At 33.3% G+C, this 19,813-nt stretch overlaps 1 protein-coding gene across 1 annotated transcript in view; it reads right to left on the bottom strand.

Moving 5' to 3' along the window:
* Positions 1–323: 323 nt before the first annotated feature.
* wls (Wnt ligand secretion mediator) overlaps positions 324–19,813 on the bottom strand; it is a 146,318-nt gene continuing 126,828 nt past the window's right edge. Inside the window, exons 9-13 of the mRNA XM_090396063.1 lie at positions 15,499–15,562; positions 13,273–13,416; positions 10,708–10,791; positions 7,590–7,740; positions 324–2,844 (exon numbers count right to left, since the gene is read on the bottom strand). Coding sequence (XP_090252189.1) covers positions 2,720–2,844; positions 7,590–7,740; positions 10,708–10,791; positions 13,273–13,416; positions 15,499–15,562 — 568 coding nt within the window. The 3' untranslated portion in view covers positions 324–2,719. The remainder of the gene's footprint in view (positions 2,845–7,589; positions 7,741–10,707; positions 10,792–13,272; positions 13,417–15,498; positions 15,563–19,813) is intronic.

Raw genomic sequence — 19,813 nt, 5'->3', positions numbered from 1 at the left:
CAAAAATGTCCATACCCATGGAGGGATTTGAACCTGCAACCGGAGACCAGATACATTAACCACTAAGCCAGCCTGGTTGGCTATTTGTTAAGTGATTTAGAGACTTTACATTCATCTGCGATAGAACAAATGCTCTAAATATTATAAACATGATTTTGTAAAAGCAAAAGAAAATACTAGTGAAGTAAGGTTAAAAAAAAAATCCATCAGACACAGATACTCGGTAATTATCTGTATATGTATATAATGGAATTGAGTTCATGTTTTTAAAGAACATAATTTTGCATCAGATCTAAAAATGCATTTTTAATTAACAATTACTCTAAGTTTCACATAGTTTATTTCACAAATATAATTACAGCACTTCAAAACTGTCAGCACCATTTTTATTGTTTCTTTCAAAGCTTTTCAAAAATTGTTATTTTCACACACACTCAAAAACTGGATTAATAACTGAGATAAACAAGAGATTTAGAATATAACAATGGCATCTGTACAACTGATTTGGCACAGAGTAAGTAATTTTACTCAAAGTATAATGGTGAACAGAACATGCTTTTTTGGCTTAGACTAGTTACATAATAGTTATAATTCAAAATAAAGAGAAGAATTACAAAAACAGATACTGCATTCATCAAAACTGCAATGATCTAATTTCACATAGCTACAACTACTATTAAAAAGTTTATTATAAAATTGTAAAGTTTCCTATAAAATGATAAACTTGTTAATTATAAAAATATTCCAATGTATAACAAAAATAATTTATAGAAATGAATGTATAACACATAATCAATATGCAAAAGCTTCAAATTAACCATTATTATTCTGAATAGGTTAAAACAAAGAAATATGATAACAGAAATTCTCTTATCTCTGGCACTAAATTTAAGTAGCATCTTTGAACCCTAACCAGTCTTTTCACCAACTTGGCAGCAATTACTAGTTAGGTACAATATTATCTTGCTGTGTTGACATGGAAAAAACATATCATCTTTTCTTATATGCTGTGAACCCCTCCCCCCAAATGTAAACTTATTTACAAAAATAAAAACAAAATAAAATAAAATTATGATCCAAATAATAATTTCATAATAAGCATCCAGTTTGAAAAGAGCTGCAAAAATATTGCAGTGCCATAATAGTATAGAAAGCAGTACTCCAAAAAAAAGTCCATTTCAAGTTAAATAAAATACGTTTACAAAAACAACTGTATTGATATTTGTAAAAAATGCATTTATAAAGTGATAACTGAAGGCTGTAACAGAAAATATTAAATTCCATGAAGAATAAAATTAAATGCATCTCTCTCTCTCTCTCTGATCATGCAACGAATCAGTGCTGTATGATCTCATATGAAAAATGAGTTTTACAATGCGAAACATGTCACATGAGTGGATGGTTAAGACTGCAACTTGGGATGGGATAATTTAAGTGATGGCAAAATAGGGATCCTGTAATGGTAATGCAAGATGTCACTGAGAATGAAAAAGGAAACTAGTACAATTCCTTTTTGTGACTTCTGGAAGTAAATACATAATAAATGCAGTTCATCCTAGAATGGAACCATTTTCCTCTATTTTGGATACAAAGCATATTTATGGAATACTGTACATTTGTAGTTGGCCTACATTCAAATAAAAAAAAAGCAATCTGATTTGCATAAACAAATACCCAATAATAATTATAAGCACAGCAGGTAATCACTGCTACATTCAGTCACATAGACTTGAACGATAACAGTATTATCTCTGTTTATTGAAACAGTCTCACTAAAATGGTTTTAACATGGCAGAAAACAATATCTCTGAGAAACACATTCCTTCTTTCTCATTAGCCATTTGCCCACTTCCACACTCAATGCTATGTTATAGGTTTTACATCCTTCTTGTGTGTGTAGGATTATACAAATATTTTTATAACACCATACTTTTATATATAGTGACAACATGAAGTGTCTTGACATCCATGAAAATAAGATCTTGCTTATGCTCACTGAAGACCCTGAAAATGTTTTCAAAGCTGGTAAAAATTGCTTCAAAGTCAAGTTAAATATATTAGGTGATTTACCAGTGCTTCTTATAAAAGCATGCAAATTTACATGTGACCTCGGCACATAGCTAATATTCTTTTCTGATCACAGTCTAGTCATACTAAAAATATCAGATACATTATAATAGTACATCAGATACATATATAAAACACAGGATACTGTTTAATATTAAAAAACACGCAAATCTTTGTTCACAAATACTTTTTACAAAATAAAGTTTATCCCAAGTGTTTATTTTCAAATTAAAAATATAGAAAAAAAAAGTATAAAAAATACTAGAATGCTGCTCTACACACTTACCATTCAACATGGTTATTAAACTACCTTAACACTTGCTATACTATAAAAGTTCAGTCAACAGTAAATGCTAGCTGCCTTGATGACAATTATATTTAAAAATGGAAACTCCTAATAAATAAACTAAATTCTAAGCATGAATTTTATGAGATAAGCCAAAGTGAAAGTTATAACACGATTTAATGGCTAAAAATTGTCTTAGTTTTCTTTTAATAAAGAAAAAAAATACTATCCCGTTGAAGCAGCTTATAATAATTTAAAGCAACATAAATAAAATGTTGATATGCAAAAAATGGCAATTTTTAATACCTAAATGGTATTAACATGATCCCAATTTTTGGTAATAAAAGGAAGAATCATGTATAAAATTCAATCCAAAGCAGTTTTTTTGGCAAATCCTGTGAGTGCTGACACTTCTGTTGGCTCACAAGAAGATGGCTCCGATGTTGTCAAACGGCTAAATTCAATTTCCTCTTGAGTAGAAGAATGTGAATCTAAAGAAACAAACAAAAATCATTTTGAAAATATGGAAGTATGTACAGTATTTATTAACATGTGATTAATAGAAGATGAAAATATATCTTCAAAGACCTTGATAAAATATGTTTAACATGTTTACGCTAAGCAGTGTCTGCACGTGCTTAAAATGTCACGGTAACTTTCTTTACTGTATGGATGTCACTTGTGCATTGGGTGGGCTCATTTTCACAGACAGCATGTTAGTTGCAACTTCTCTGGTAGAATTTTATTTGTGAACTGTCTTAATGATATTGAATACTCAACTGCAATTCAAACTGATTTCAAGTATCTCTCTCACACACACAAAAGGTTTTTCTGTAAACCTATAGTACATTAGTGCCATGGGTGGACTAAAGATTATTCTTTCTATTTTTATTCATTATATATATAATTTTTACTTTTATTTATTTTTTTACATAATCCAAAAAACCCTCCTCTAGAGACCAAACATGGAACTTTTACAAGCTACCTCAGGCCTCCAAGCAGGGTGGTGGTCTCACATTGGGTGGTGAATTTCATCCCCCACCTAAAGACAATCACACACATCTATGCCCGCAGCAGGATTTGAACCCATGACCTGTTGGTTGGAAAGCAGATATATTAACCACTCAGCCAACCAGGCTGGATGTGTGTGACACACACACACACATCTTATTTGTTTAGATAAATTGCTTGCTTTTTTCACCCAAAGACTGCAATATAAATAGTTGTTACCACATTTTCTGGAACTAAAAATATGAAAGAGGATGTTAGGACTAATGTATTTAGTTAGACATTATGTTTCTACTACAATAAATCTGTTTTTCTTGCATGCTGCATGCAGTGTGTAGTAAAGGGATGTGTTTTTCATTATGAAGTGTTTTTCCAGTTGTCTCTAATCACTGTTGCTAAATATAGTATATAGAATACAAATGTCTCTATACTGTATTTAGTAATACAATAAAATTACTTATTTTTCACTCTGGAGGAACGTTTTGATTCCTATCTTTGGAAAGAATAGATGTAGTAATAGAAATTCATCTATTCCTGAAGAAAAAAATGAATTCCATGTATTATGACAAGTTTACAGCATTTGCTGATCTCCAACAAAATACTAGAATATGGGAGATATCTATTATTGACGAGACAGAAGAAACGTTGACAAAAAAGTTATGTAGCGAACATAGGATTCGTGAAAGGGTAGATAATTCTGATAATCAGAAATTCTTTGTCTATGTTACTGTGTAAAAAAAATATACTTGATCATCAGCGAATAAAAGAAAATTCTTAGAAAACAAATGAAAATATAAATAAAACAGACAAATACACATAACAAGCACAGCAAATTGTACAAGATGATTTGGTGCTCCATTAATTCCACACATATTCTTTCCATGCTTAGATGAATCACCTGATCAAAATTTAATTCACTGGATTAGCTTCCCCGTATAGTTATTTACTGAGATTCCAAATGCATACAGCCAGTTTATTATTAGTTATTCATACTTGCAACCAAATCTCTTTCCCTCTCCACATAATTTTTTTTTCTCAGTAACTTAAATATATGAACCAAATATAGAATTCTCCTTAACTATTGCTATCTAATATATCCTACAATACCACCCTTCCCCCCTAAAGACAAATAAAGGGTTAGAAGAACCAGTCACAATATGATACACTGACAATATGCATGAATGAAATTGTGGTGAGACACAGTGTTTTCACTTGTTCTGATATAAACATGTCAATTAATGGTTGACAAGTGTTAAACATATTTTAGCATATTTGGATAAAAATTCTTATTTTCAACTAAAACATTTACATCTTAAGAGATGTAAATGTTTTTACATCTCTTAGTTAGTCTGGCTTCGATCACATTTACTTTATTTACAGAATTATTCAAGGTCAAATTACAACAAATTAAACTGTTTAATATGTAAACAGAGACCTTATACGAGGGTGGTCTGAAAAGTTCTCAGCCTCAACCATAGATGGTGACACTATCAGCAAGATATTTTTTCCTTCTAAGTTGGTACATCTGTCATAAGCATCCATGTGAAATTGCAAGTCATTCTATCAAGTAGTTTATTTTATACAGCTGTCTGAAGCAAAAGTGTCTGTATCCCTTGAAATGGATAAAATTGAGTATCGTGTGGTTATAAAATTGTTTGTAAAAGAAGGTTTAACGCCAAAAGAAATTCATTCCAAGTTCATAAAAGTTTATGGGCACGCTTCTCCTTCATTTTCGACAATTAAGAAATGGACTGCCAAATTTTTTAAAAGCGGCCATACCAGCCTTGAAGATGATCCATGTGAAGGATGTCCAAAAAGTGTAACAACACCAGAAATCATCGATCAAATCAAGTGCACGATATGGTATTGGATGACCGGCAAGTCAAGGTGTGTGAAATTGCTGAGACTATAGGCATTTCAAAAGAACGTGTAGGATATATTTTGCATGAAGAATTGCATATGAAAAAGTTTTGTGCAAGATGGGTCAAAAAACACACTCACATGAAAATCTATGAACAGTGCTTGGAGTGTTTTAACAAGAATAAAACTGATTTTGTGCATCAATTTATTACTATGGATGAGACGTGGATTAACCAGAATCCAAACAGCAGTCAAAACAGTGGACAGAAGCCAGCTGTTCAGCACCAAAGAAGACCAATTCAGTTCTGTAAAAATAATCATAATTTAAAATTCTGAATATTTTTACATATTGTTTATGTTAAAATGTTTATTAGTTTTAGTTTCATAACACGCATTGTCGGCACTTGCAATGTGCCCGTTATTGAAATTGTTTTGTCAAAAATGATATGTAAAGAAGTTAAAAAAAATTGATGTACTTACCAAATTTGATATTTGTATTACTTACAAGAATTTTATTGTAATTTAAAATTATCAAAAGTTGTGTTTTATGAAGACATTCTCTTGTCGCTAACAGAGACAACGTGCCAGCCATTACACCTAGTTTCTCGCTTGCCATTTTCAAGGAGTGCACATGCTCACCAAGAAGTTTGATTGACAGCTGACAAGTTCGGTATCGAAGCAATGAGAGAGTAAACAGGATAGCGTTCGGCAGGAATTGAGAACACAGGCCGGCAGATATTTAGATTCAGAGGAACTTAAGTTTTATTGTGAAAGTCGGAGGAAAATTAATAGTATATTCTGAAAAAGGAATCGTGAAACTATTAAATTTTAATGTGGATAAATAAAAGGAAAATATTGCTATATGCGTTTTAAACGGAATATTGGAGGAAACACTAATTGAAAGATTTACAGTAGTTTCCGAAAAGGAAATTGTAGAACTGTAAATTTTTTTAATTGGAAGAGTAAAACTGTCCATAAGCATTTAGTGAATAAAAGAAGAATTTGCTATTTACGTTCTAAAGGAATGTTCGAAAAAAACTCTGATTAGGAAGTTTCATCTGTATTAAGGACGCCGGATCTGACTATTATTTCTACTGAAGAAAAGAGACAGAATTAAGTTCGGACGAATTAATGTGTGCTACATAAGTGATGAGAAAGGATCCTATAAAAATGAAGAATAGAGTCATGTATTCGGAAAAGGGCCTTGACAGAGAAAGAAACTGGCTATGAACATTTTGTGATTGTGTAAACAAAGTGTTTAGTCTAGTCTTAAGTGTAAGTTTATTTAAAAAGGCCTTGGATCCAATTAATTTGTAGTTAGTTATGTAATATTTGTTTGAAGTGTATATATATTGTTTTTGTTATATTAAATGTGTTTATTTTGTATTTTGGTTTTGAGTCAGTGATTATTTGAATTCTGAAAGAAAGAGTTAAGATCACTGCATCAATTGGAGTGAACCCTTGTGCATATATAGGTACACTTGGAATTTAAAAAAATAATTGTTAGGAACAGAGATCATCTCTATGGTAGGATTAATATTAAAATATTATGATGAATATCTCTATATATAAAAAATAAAACCAATTATTAACAGTTCCATCAGCAGGAAAGGTCATGGCATCAGTGTTTTGGGATGCTAAAGGCATTTTGTTTATTAATTATCTTGAAAAGGGTAAAACAATAACCAGGGAATGTTATTCCAATCTTTAAACCAGACTAGAAGAAAAAAATCATCTTTCATCAGGACAATGCACCTGCCCACAAGTGTTTTGGCAATGAGAAAATATCTGCACTATGAATTGTTGGAACATTCACCCTATTCCCCAGGTTTGGCTCCCTCTGACTTCTATCTCTTCCCAAAACAAACTCTTCCTCACTGGTCAGTTAGCGTTTTTCTTCGAATCAAGAGGTGATTGCAACTGTAGAGGGGTAATTTGCAGATCTTACTGAGAAACACTACAGGGAAACGGGATAATGGCACTGGAGCATCGCTGGAATAAATGTATTAGTCTTAAAGGAGATTATGTTGAAAAATAAAAATAATTTTGAAATTATAAATTCGTTTTTCATTGTTAGGCCGAGAACTTTTCAGACCATCTTCATATGTAGACCTTATATAATTGGATATCATGTTTATTCAAAAGTGGACCCCTCCCACAACAGTACAAAATATAGTTTTACATGCTTTTCAGTTATCTTGAAATACACTTAATTTGAAATTCAAGTACAAATTACATCCTCTGATCATTTATGGTTTTAATCAGTGCAGCTACTCAGAAAAAACAGAAAAAAAAAAATGCTTCCATGAATTTTTTTTTTTTTTTGTATTTTATATTATAAATTACATAATTAACACAACTGGTTTACCTGCTGGTGGAGGATAAAACTTGTGAGATGGAGCATACAGAACAAGAAGTGCAAATACATACAAATTCCACATGCCATATACTCCAGTGAAAAATGCTGAAGCATATTCAACATTTATATTTTCATCCCATTTCCAGGATCCCTCACTAACCTGAAAGGATACAAATATACAATTAGAAGGTTGAGTAATAAAAAACATTTCTGAAGAGAATAAAGATAATATGAAATAAATGGAGGTATATTAATTGGCAGTATTTTATGCTAATAGCAATATTGTACAAACAAGTCCAGCTACTTACTTAAACTAGTTCATCTCATACAATATCATAAAGTTTTCTACTAAGAAGTTCAAAACTGAATGCTTCCTTGAAAAGAAAAATAATACTATACCCAGTGTTTAACAGTTTTACAGGTGAGCCAAGTCAACCAACTAATGAAATTCAATAAATTCCATATTTATTATTTTGCATGAACACCTTATAATAATACTGTGGGCAAGCTAAGGTCAGATAACCTTAGCTTGCCCACATGACACATGCTCTAGAAGCCAAACACAGAACTTTTCCTTTCAAACCTTTTCAGGTCTTCAATAAGCAGGATGGTGATCTCACAATGGGTGACGAAATTCATCTACCGAAGAAGTCCAACACAGAGAGATGAACCATGGCCTCTTGGTTGGAAAATGGAAGTGCTATCAGTAGGTCAACCACTCTAGCAATCAAATTCGGAAAGAATATCAAAATGTACAATTTGCTTCCAACCACTGAACTGAATCGACCGACATTTTATACCAACGTATCTTCCAAGCGTTATACTGGTATAACGCATGGAAGATATGTTAAATATCATTCTTTTTTGATAGGTGTAAAAAAAAAGATTAACTATGTGTGTTATACTATTCACAAGAAATGTTTCCTATCACCTTATCAGTTGGAGGGTTGGTTGTTATGAGGCAGATATAAAGACAATGGAAGCATGAAATAAAAAAGCTGGAGTTCACTTGCACAGAAAAGATTGAAAAGATAAAGGGTGGAGGAATTTGGAGCAGGCCTTCATTCAGCCTCCAGTTCCAGGTGTCAGCCTGGAATAGAAATTCCTGAATAGAAATGCTGGCACATTTCTATTTAGGATTCCTGATATTCTTACAGCCCATAAACCAAAGTTTCCAAGTTCAGGTCCTATCTTAAGCAAACAGTTCTCCCCTTAGACTATATCCCTAATAATATTGGTCTACTACTAACTAGTAAGCTGCACTCAAGCTTCTTATAGGTTCACTGTACACTCTCAGACCAGTATGTCCATTTGCAGGAAAAAAAAGTTATCCGAGAGAAAAAATGTTGCTACCTCCATATGGGACTGGCTAACTTGCCTTCAAATGTGAAACCTTTTTGTTTCCACAGATGTTCTTGAGGTCACTAACAAGAATTCAACCATTTTCTTGTACAACATGATCTGTGAAGTTTCCATAATTAAACATTCACATATGTGCACAGTAGAAAATATTTACTTTACAAGTATTTGTCTTATGCATCATAAGACATCACCACTAAGAGTGAACAATGGTAAGGAATTTGAATAATAAAACAGTACAGTGCACATGCCAAATTCAAATCCTCTATACAAGTAGTTGCATGTTTGTTAAGTTAAAACTATTGAGCTGAAATGAAAATTAAATTATTATAACATGTTAATTTTTCGTGCTAAATAGATTGTAACAATTTCCCAAACTGAGACAGTAAGGCAGTCAATTATGATTAAGGTTTGGTCTATGAAATAAATCTGTGTAAAAGCTTTGTGTTTTTTTCCATTGGATCATATGGTGTGCAGTTTGATGAGCTGGATGTGGTCATGATACTCAAGAAATATACACTGATCTTTCTGTTGGCCTATAACATAATAGGCAAACAAAATGTTGCATGACTTGGTGTACTCTGGGTAGCATTATTGTTGAGAGTTTGTTTTTTGTAGAGGGCAGATTATGAATTTGGTAGGTAGTAATGTTTTTTTTTTTTTTTTTGGAGGTTTCACATAATAATAATAATCTTTGCCATTCATTCAGAGATACCTTTGATGTAATGTATGGGAGTCCTGTAGATTCTACTACTTCTCTTGGATGTTGTCTTGGAGTATTTTTGTGTAAGTATTTTTTGTGTTGTTCTTGGGTTGAATCCATTTAGCAGAGCTGTTTGTTTAATGGATTCCAATTCCTGTTTGAGCAACCCTTTGAAAGAACAAATCCCGTGCGCTCTGGTCACTAAGGATTTTATGATGCCATATTTCTGAGATGGGTGGTGTGCTGATGTATTGTGAATATAGTGTTCTATAAAGGTCATTTTCAACAGACAGAAGTAGAAAATAATCCATCTAGGTTCCACTGGAAAAAAGGAAGGAAATTGCTCTTGATGTTTCTTTTTCTAATGTGAATTTAATTCAGAAGATGTAGACTGTTCATTTTTTGTAAAAAATGAATGGAGTTGTGGCTCTATGTGATTCCATACTGCAAACATTTCAGGATATGGAATTTTAATGCTGTCTATTGTTAAATAGTCTTTGGCTGGGACATTTCAACAGTTCAAACTATATGTAAATTGGCTAAATCAACATTTGCTACAGTGGGATCTGATTCATATAAGCAGATAATCAGCAAAATCATTTTGTTGGTGTTTACCCCAAGTATCAAAAATTAATGGATAGGCTATCCATTTCATCTATAATCACTTACATTGGAGTCAACTACACAAAATTGTTTCAGTACTCAAACTGCATATCAGGCAATCTGAACAAGTGGTCTTAGGACTGCTTATTAGTTCTTTCTCTTAAATATGATTATTTGCTTAAAGTCAAATGTTACTATTCTCTTCTAATCTGATTAACATTTCTTCTAGGATATTGGCTGTTATGCTTTGTTCATTAGAGACAGGAACAAAATTATGAGCATGGAGGACAGGCTTCTAATTTTCTGATGGTATATAAGTAAAAAATATACTACAGTGATTTGCTGTTCTTAGGAAACAGGCCCTCATGGCTTAATCTTAAATGAGTACCTGAGAAACATAGCAATATATGTTTGAGTTATGCAATTAATGTATATACTTAAATATGTAAACACACAACATACCTGGCCGACAATGTAGGATATTACTGTTAGTGCTGCACACAAAAGAGTAGCAAGCATCAAAAATTTGAATCTGTATATAATACCCTGAAATTGAGAGAACATAGTTTGAAATGATCACTTACAAATATTTACTGGTGTAATCAAATGATACACAAGATAAGTTGTTACATTAGCAGAGAGAAAATCTCAAAGCATGTTATATATAAATTTGAGATGGTTTTTTTTTATCAGCAAGACCACCAAAATATAGTTCAACTCATTTCTTATAATATAAGAGTCTGCAAGTTGAAAAAAAACTAAACTAGCTACACAAGACAGTGTTCAAGCCAATTTAACTTATGGATCTGAAAGGCAGGTTAGAAATAAGAAGCTGATCAAAAACTAGAGACTACATGTGAGAGTTCTGAGAAAAATTAGTAAACAGATAGCACAAATGGCAGAATAAGCTATTAGAAACTTGACATTGATAGGATAACAGCCAGAATAGCAGATGTAGGTAGATTGATACAGTTAGAAGTGTCTCAGAAGACTGAAATATCTAACAAAATATTGAAATCCTGACAAATAAAAGTTAGTAATGTAAACTTAATCATACAGTACTACCACAGTATCCTCAACTGTGGAGACTGGAAATGCTCAACTGTGGAAGTATAAAGGTTTTGCAGTACTTATATTGCATAATTCAGAAGGCCTGGTTACTAGAGTAAGAGCCCTCATAATTCCCATCTATAAAAATGGAAATAAAACTGAATTACAGAGGAATCTCTCTGTGTTATGCAAGCGTACGAGAAAAGACTAAGAAAAATTGTGGGAGAGAAACTTGAAAAAGAACAAGCTGGGTTCAGGCCAAATAGGAGTTATAAAAATCAGATTTTCACTTTATGACAAACAGAGAAGTTGTGGCAATATGATAAGGATTTGTACTTATGTTTTATAGATATGAAAAAAAAAAAAAAAACATGCGACATGGTGCACAGAAAATTTTTTTTCAAAATGTTACAGTTACATGAAGTGAATGGAACATCCACATTGGTTAGTCAGCAGTTACAATTGAAGGAAATACAGGAAGATGGTTTGAATCAAGTCTAACACTATCTCTACTCATATTTGTCAATCTACGTGGATCACGTTATGAAAGAAAGTGGCATTAAACCCAATTTTAGAACTGGTGACATCAAACTTAGCTGTATGCTTTATGCAGATGATAATGAACTCCTAAACAAATCCAGTGCAAGTCTCTGGGATTATTTAACTAAACCGAACAACAGCAGTAACAAATTTGGCATGAAAATCAGCAATAAGATGACCAAAACTGAAAATAGACAAGCACACAGAAACATTCAGGTGCATTCTCAATGGAGAACCCATAGAACAAGTAAAATATTTCAGTTGTTTAGGCACAATTTTTAGTGAAGTTGGCAAATTAAATACTGAAAAAGAGACCAGAACAAAGCCTGGCATGCTGGGAAGACAGCTGCATAAATTTATATAGAATAAGATAAAAACTAACTAAAACACTAAGCTAGCAGCATACAAGGCAGTGTTCAAACCACATCTAAGTCACAGATCTGCAAGTTGAGTTATAACCACTGATATAAGAGTACCGAAAAAAATTAGGAGAGCGAACAGACGACATCAGTGGCAGAATCATATTCAAATTGAAAAACCACTAGGAAGGAACTTGATGTTTTTAGCCTTAGAGAATATGTGAGCATGTCGAGTTCGTCCCTAATGTTCCATTTTGTTTAAGTGGTATAGCCACTTAACAAAATGATAGAAGAAAGGCTAGCAAAATGGGTGTTTGATGCAAAGATGGCAGAAAAAAAAGACCTAAATGCACGATCTATGTGGAGTGATTTCGTCAGAAGTGCCCTAGAAGACCAAAATATTAGACCTGACATGATTAGCATTCTGAAAAGTAGTAGACTAATTTGGATAAAAATCACTGATAGGATATCAGTAATAATGCAAACTTAATCATGCAATACTGTCATAGTATCCTATATGCTCCTTGAGGGAACATATCAGGAAACTGATGATGAGAAGAGTATGTGTAACATTTTTTCTGTCACCTAATTTCCACTTATAGGCTATTTCAGATTGGATCTTCCAATCTGAAACTCCAACTTTTAACATATGCAGCAACAAAACAGAATATGTAATTGTGATAGATAAAGAAATAAGATTTAGATTAATATCATTATGAGGATTAAGTACTAATAACTACATAATGAATTGGAAATAATCCATATCATTATGATCCTCAAAAAATTTACCTAGCCTCCAACTTTTATGTACATCACTTTTTAATAAAAATGCAGTACATTTGCAATCAAGTCAATTCTCTTTACAGTGAGCACACTTGCTATTACAAAAGTTCTGGTGAATGTCCTAACAGCACTACTGCTGTCGTAAAGGAACTTTCCTTAGCAAATCTTCCGCTATAACAAACTACAGTATCATGTTGATCTCTATGAGTTTACTATAGAGAAGTTGTAGCTTAAGCTTTTCACCATAAACAATTCAATTAACATAAGTTTTTAGTCTGATTAAAAGGAGTCTTACCTCATAATACATCCTTCTGGTGCTGCTCATACCAGGTAGTGATGATCTTTTGAAACCAATATTGCGAAATACGCAAAATACCATGTAACATAATACTAGAAAATATAAACAAGCAGACATTCCAGCTAAAATGATAAAGCTTAACTGAATTAATGTTAAGGTTTTCAGAAATCACAATAAACAACTGCAAGTTAACCACAGTTATTGTTCTATCTTATATGAAATGGTGCTTAAAAATAGATATACATTGTACACATTTACAGCTCTATATTTCTGATTAAACTCTCTACCTAAACTTACAATACTACAACTGAAATGTATGTTTATTAATACTGCTGGGTATTCCAGGAAGAGCTAAAAAAAAAAAAAAAACCAGTTAAATCACAATATGCTGTTCACATTCTTCTCCATACTGCATCTAGTTAAACGTAATACAACATAACCTTTCTCAATTGACATGAATTATTGCCAAGTAATTCTTAAATTACTTGGCAATAATTCATGTCAATTCAAAGATAGTAATATTTAGTATTATTATCTGACACCTCCAGGGAGCCCAAAGACTCATCGAGGGAGGGCACCCATTCTCAAACGAACCGCAATTACACCAACCACTACCATTTTCACAGACAATCACAAACATCCATGCCCAGGGTAGGATTCGAACCCACAGCCTTTTGGCTGGAGAGCAGATACGCTAACCACTCGGCCAACCAGGCCAGCCATGTTTTACCTTATAAAAGGTAAAAATAAATACATTTGTAATTTCTTTCATTCCTATTCCTAAAGGGAATAAGCAGAGTTCTTTTTAGTCCTAACTTTCTAAAGACAACAGGCAGGTCGCCAATTTCTATCCTTCAGTGATAGTTGAACTGCAAAAAATGAATCCAGGCTAAATGGAGTGAAGAGGGCACACAACTGCTTGCTATCTCATTGCCCTAAATCCAAACAGTCATGGTATATAATGTCAAATAATGAAAATTGGTGCCTGCTTTAATAAGATGTAGGACCTCCTTTCGCTGTGATGACTGCAGCAACCTTATGGGGCATACCTTCCACAAGAGTACAACCTGTAGGCATGTGATGAGGTCCTGGACTGTTGTGAGGCAAACATCCCTTGACTTCACCTAATGCTCCAATTCGCCCCAAAGATGTTTCTTTGGGGTGAATGTTTCAATAGAGTTGAGATCAGGGTTCTGTGGAGGCCAAGTTGTGGTGACTTTCATGTCCACAAACCACACAGTTACAACATAACACTGTGCATTTATTGAAAATGACAATGATCAGTTCCATGGAAACACCACAAAGTAGGAAGCACTGCATTATCAAGAATGTTCAGATACATCTCAGATGTTCGTGGCACCACAAACAGGGGTTCAAGGGAAAATTGAAAATTAAGATACATTAGTTAAAACAGTTACATGATCTTTTGGTTTCCCAAAAGTCACAAAGACTGGCCTTTTCCCTGAGTCTGTTGAATATTAAATTAACTTTATAAGATGTGGGACAAAATAATAAGGGGGTTCACATTATCTTGTTTTGGTCCTCTATTTTACACCCAAAGTAATGAAAGTGCTTAGTCCTTACTGTGCAAGTGATGTTGTGTTCTGCATAATATTTGTAAAGAAATCTCTCTCTCTCTCTCTCACACACACACATACACAACAAAAGTAATTCATGCTTTGTTTTATAGTCTGTAACTTTTAAATGTCATATAAAATAAATTAAAGGAGATTCAAAGATGCCTAAGTGTAAGTGAATCTAGCAGATTGAGTATGTATTACACTATTCCTTCATATAAGATAAGTACAGGTATGTTCAAAATCATGCTGTCATACATTTTCAGACTACCATATATCCCAAGAGTCACAATAGCTATAAAATGGCAATTAAATTAATAAAAATATATTTAAACTTAGTATTATTACTGGCTAATTCATTATAAAATATTTAAAAAAACTATGATAGGCATAGCTATCAGTAGAAAAAAAAATTCTTTTAGGATGGAAGTTTTTTTGGATTGTAGATGTGTATTCAGCACCTTGAAATGCATTAAAATCACTTTTAATGCATTTCAAGCAAAAAAAAAAAAGTTGCAAAAAAAAAAAAGTTTTAATCAGCAGAAAAGAATAACTATAAGAATATTTTCGAAACATGTCTAATTTATTATTGCTGTTATAACAATATAGTATATTATTCATTTTCAAGTTTTTAAAATTAGGATACAGCCAAATTACTTCCAATATCAGTAATCCAGATGCTATAAAATGGATTCCTCAACTGAACACCCCTGAAAGAAATAAAGAATTGTTTTTTTAATTGTGACAAAATTTCTTGTCACTTACAACATTACACTAAATAAATAAATATACAAATTCTGAATCCCCCCCCCCCAAAAAAAATTATTTTGAATACAAATAGGTATAATTAGATGATGTATTTTAATGCATATTACGGTTGACTATCTATAACACATATGGGCAACCCCCCAGTCCTCTACTTCTTTTGATCCAGCCCTAATCAATTTCAGTGAAGTTTGTCTGATTCATGGCGAGAGAAAACATGGTGTGTTCTACTAACTCACATTAAGCTGACGTCATATGACTTGCGCAAAACACACTATGTTTTCTCCAACCAAGGTCTCTTTCTCACTTTGACTAGCGCTTGTGTGAACGTGTCAGTTCAGTACTTGCGTTGGTGTTGTGTTTTGTTCAGTGCCTGCATTGAATGTTATGTTCTATTCAGTGCCTGCATTGATGTTATGTTCTATTCTTCAGTGCCTGCAGGGTAGAAGACAGTTTTGTTTGACAGTTCTGAATATCGCTTATAAATTTGGGACAATGTCAGAGGTTATTGCAAAAAAAAAAAAAAGAAAAGTAGATGCAGAGAATCATCATCAATTTCAAGACAACTGGACAGAGGATTATTATTTTATTCTGAATAAAGGTTTGCCTGTATGTTTGCTATGCAATGAATCCGTATCAGTCAACAAAGAATACAACTTGAGGAGACACTTCACTTCGAGACATGCGGATCAGCCAAAAATTGATGGACAACTACGAAAAGATGAAATGCAGAAGTTGAAGAACTTGGATATTCAGCAGCAAATGTTCAACAAGCAAAGAATGCAGCACCACAGCATTATTAAAGCCAGCTTTGTGGTAAGCGAAAAAATCGCTAAGCATTCTAAGTCATTTGGTGAAGGAGAATTTATCAAAGAATGTCTGCTGGATGTTGCAAGCATAATATGTCCTGAAAAGAAAAAAGATTTCGAGAATATTCGTTTGTCGAGACGTACTGTTGTCCGACGGATAGAAATTATGGCTGATGATATCAAAAAAGTTTAAAAGAGAAGATTGCTGGATTGGAAGCATTTTCAATTGCTTTCGATGACAGCACTGATGCCTCCAATACTGCACCACTAGCAATATTTATTCGAGGAGTTGATGCGGATTTCAACATCACAGAAGAATTATTGGCGATTCGGCCGTTAAAAGGAACAACTACTGGTGAAGATATATTTGAAACAGTCAACACAGTCTTTGAGAGTTTTGGGCATAAATGGAGTTCACTATCTAGCATATGCACTGATGGAGCCCCTGCAACAGTTGGTGCACAGAAGGGATTTATTGGAATAGTTCACGAAAGAGCAATAGAACTACAGATCCATCCAGAAAATTTAACAAATTTTCACTACATTATCCACCAACAAAATCTGTGTGCAAAATCAATTAAATTCACAAATGTTATGGAAGTTGTAGTAGCCAGTATTAACTTTATTAAGTCAAGTGTACTTAATCACCACCAATTTAAGGAGTATTTGGCAGACCTATTTTCGGATTATGAAGATGTGTCTTATTATTGTGAAGTGAGGTGGTTGAGTAAAGGTAAAAATGTTAAAACGATTTTATGATCTGAGACAAGACATTGCAGATTTTATGGACATAAAAGGAAACACAATTAACCAAGTAAAAGATGATGAGTGGGTGTGTGATTTAGCATTCCTTGTAGATGTTACCGGATACCTAAACGAACTGAATCTTAAATTGCAAAAACAAGGACAATTGGTTCATGAACTGCATGGACATGTCAGAGCTTTTTGTAATAAACTAAGATTGTTGGAAAGTCAGATAAGAGATAAAAATTGTTATCATTTTCGTACTCTAGCAACTCACTAATAGAGCAATTTGATACAAGGTTTGCCGACTTCAAAAACAAAGACTCTACATTCGCTATATTTGCTCGTCCGATGGATGCTGATGTAAATAATGTGCCAGAAAACTCACAGATGGAACTCATTGCGCTTCAGGCAGATTTAGTGCTAAAATCACAATTTAACAACATTGCTTTGACGGATTTTTATAAATTTTATTTGGTGTAAGAAAAATATACAAATTTACATGCCTTTTCAAGAAAAATCATTTGTCTTTTCGGCAGCACATATATGTGCGAACAGTTTTTTTCGAGGATGAAATACAATAAATCAAAAATTTGGACAAGAATAACGGACGAAAACTTCGAAAATTCTATGCGATTATCCTTAAGTAATATTAACGTCAATATTGATAGTCTTATAGTTGAAGTACAAGGCCAATCTTCATTAAATTGTTATGTCGCTCATTATATTATAAAATTTATATAGAGCTTTATACCAAAGCATTATATTATAAATAAATGAAATATGAAGTAGCAACTTGTTTTAATTCATTTCATATTAATTAATTTTTTTTTAATAATTTGGTCCAGTCCTTGACTCGGAGACAATGATAATTTGGCCCCCGAACTAGGAAAGGTTGCCCAAGCCTGATCTATAACAAACTTGGAGGGATCCAAGCAACAGTATGCTATAATGGATAGTTTGCTATAGTGAATTCCATTTAGCACAGCATTGTACCTGTAGTGCATTAGTCTGGATTTTAAGCAGTTTGTTACAGTGAGAGTTGATTTTGGTGAATTTTGATATGCATTATTTTCAATCAGAATTTCTTAATGGGTAGTCATTTTGTTTTCTAAAACACTCTTGAAATACTTCCACAGCTACATTTCTTGTGTAAAAGAAAACTGTTTTAAAAGTGCTTTTGAAACGATTACTTTTTATCCTTTATTAGTTGCTGATGATTTAGCTTATGGTGTATTAGCATCTACACAATGCCCACACATGCATTTGGCACCATCTTATGAAACCAAAATATTATTGGTTGTAATGTATCTTTGTCTGCAAATTGCATATGTTCTACTGGCCAGTTTATCTGGTCACAAAACAACAAACTTTTCCAGGAGGGGAAAAAACCCTACCATCTCCATATGAGATTGGCTAACTAACTTGTGTCCTAGATGGGATTTGAACAGAGGTCTTTCTAACCAACTATACTGCTGAGCTATGGAGGCTCTAGCATCTGTGGTTAAATCTGCCAAGTACATAGTTAAAAATATAAATGGAAAAATGCATGTTGAAAGTACACACATAATTTCTAAGAGATATAAGGTAAAAAAATTATAACATTGGTTAAATATTTCTATATACAGGATGGCCATAATTAAAGAGGTGTTCTTTTGCCCTGTAGCAAAAAATGTATTGGACAAAATTCAACCAAACTTGGCATAAGTACACTCTGGAACGCAGGGTTTTGATTTACAAAAAAAAAAAAGTACAAAATTCTGCCACCAGTGGAAAATTGGCACTAGAATTGTGATATTTGCATAATTTGACAGTTTCTACTGACGAGTTGGTAGATATAAGGAAGATTGAAATGGATTCCTGTCATTCTAATAAGACTGAAGTGCCATGGTTCTAAACCTTACCAGAACGTGCATTGCTAGTCAAGCTTTACTATCAACAATGCAGCAATGCTAATGCCATGGGTAGTCAGAGAGTTCTGGAATTCCAGGGTTTGGAGGAAAGGAGAAAAGGTCCAATGACAATAACAAATCTTAGAAAAATGATTTTATGATTTGAAAATAGTGGATCTTTAACAGTGAGGCCAGGATGAGGGTACAAATGGGTTATTTCTCAACAAGATGACGAAGTTGCAACTGTCGTCGTGGAACATGGAACAAATAATGCACAAGAGTCCAGCAGTGCTTGGACAATATCAAGGCATCAATTGCTGAGGTTTTTCCCCCCACAGGATATTCCATACTCAAGTTTTGCTTCATGGTAATGCGGAAACTTGACTGCAGTTTGCCCTGACATTCTTAGTTTGAATGGAGGTGGACGATGCATGGTCGTAGAAGATCTTCTGAAGTGTTGGGACACATTTTTATCTGAATGGTAGTGTTAACAAACACAACTGCTGCATTTGGGCTGCGAATAACCCGCTGATGTGTTCCATCAAACCCCTTTATACTCACCAAAGGTCAGTGTGGTGTGGTTTCACTGCATCGTTTATTATCGGACTGTACTTTTTTCAAAGAACTTCGCCTGAGAGACCAGTGACTTGTACCATCTCTGTTGTTAAGTATTGAGAGATGCTGCACAACTTTGTTGTTCCTCAACTGCAACAGCAAAGATACCCTGAGTCTACCACACTTCATGTAGGAT

This window comes from Typopeltis vanoorti, chromosome 7 (assembly GCF_054136105.1).
Source record: "Typopeltis vanoorti isolate ZY-2024b chromosome 7, IOZ_Tvanoo_1.0, whole genome shotgun sequence".
Classification (NCBI taxonomy): domain Eukaryota; kingdom Metazoa; phylum Arthropoda; class Arachnida; order Uropygi; family Thelyphonidae; genus Typopeltis; species Typopeltis vanoorti.
This window is presented reverse-complemented; position numbering and strand designations above follow the sequence as displayed.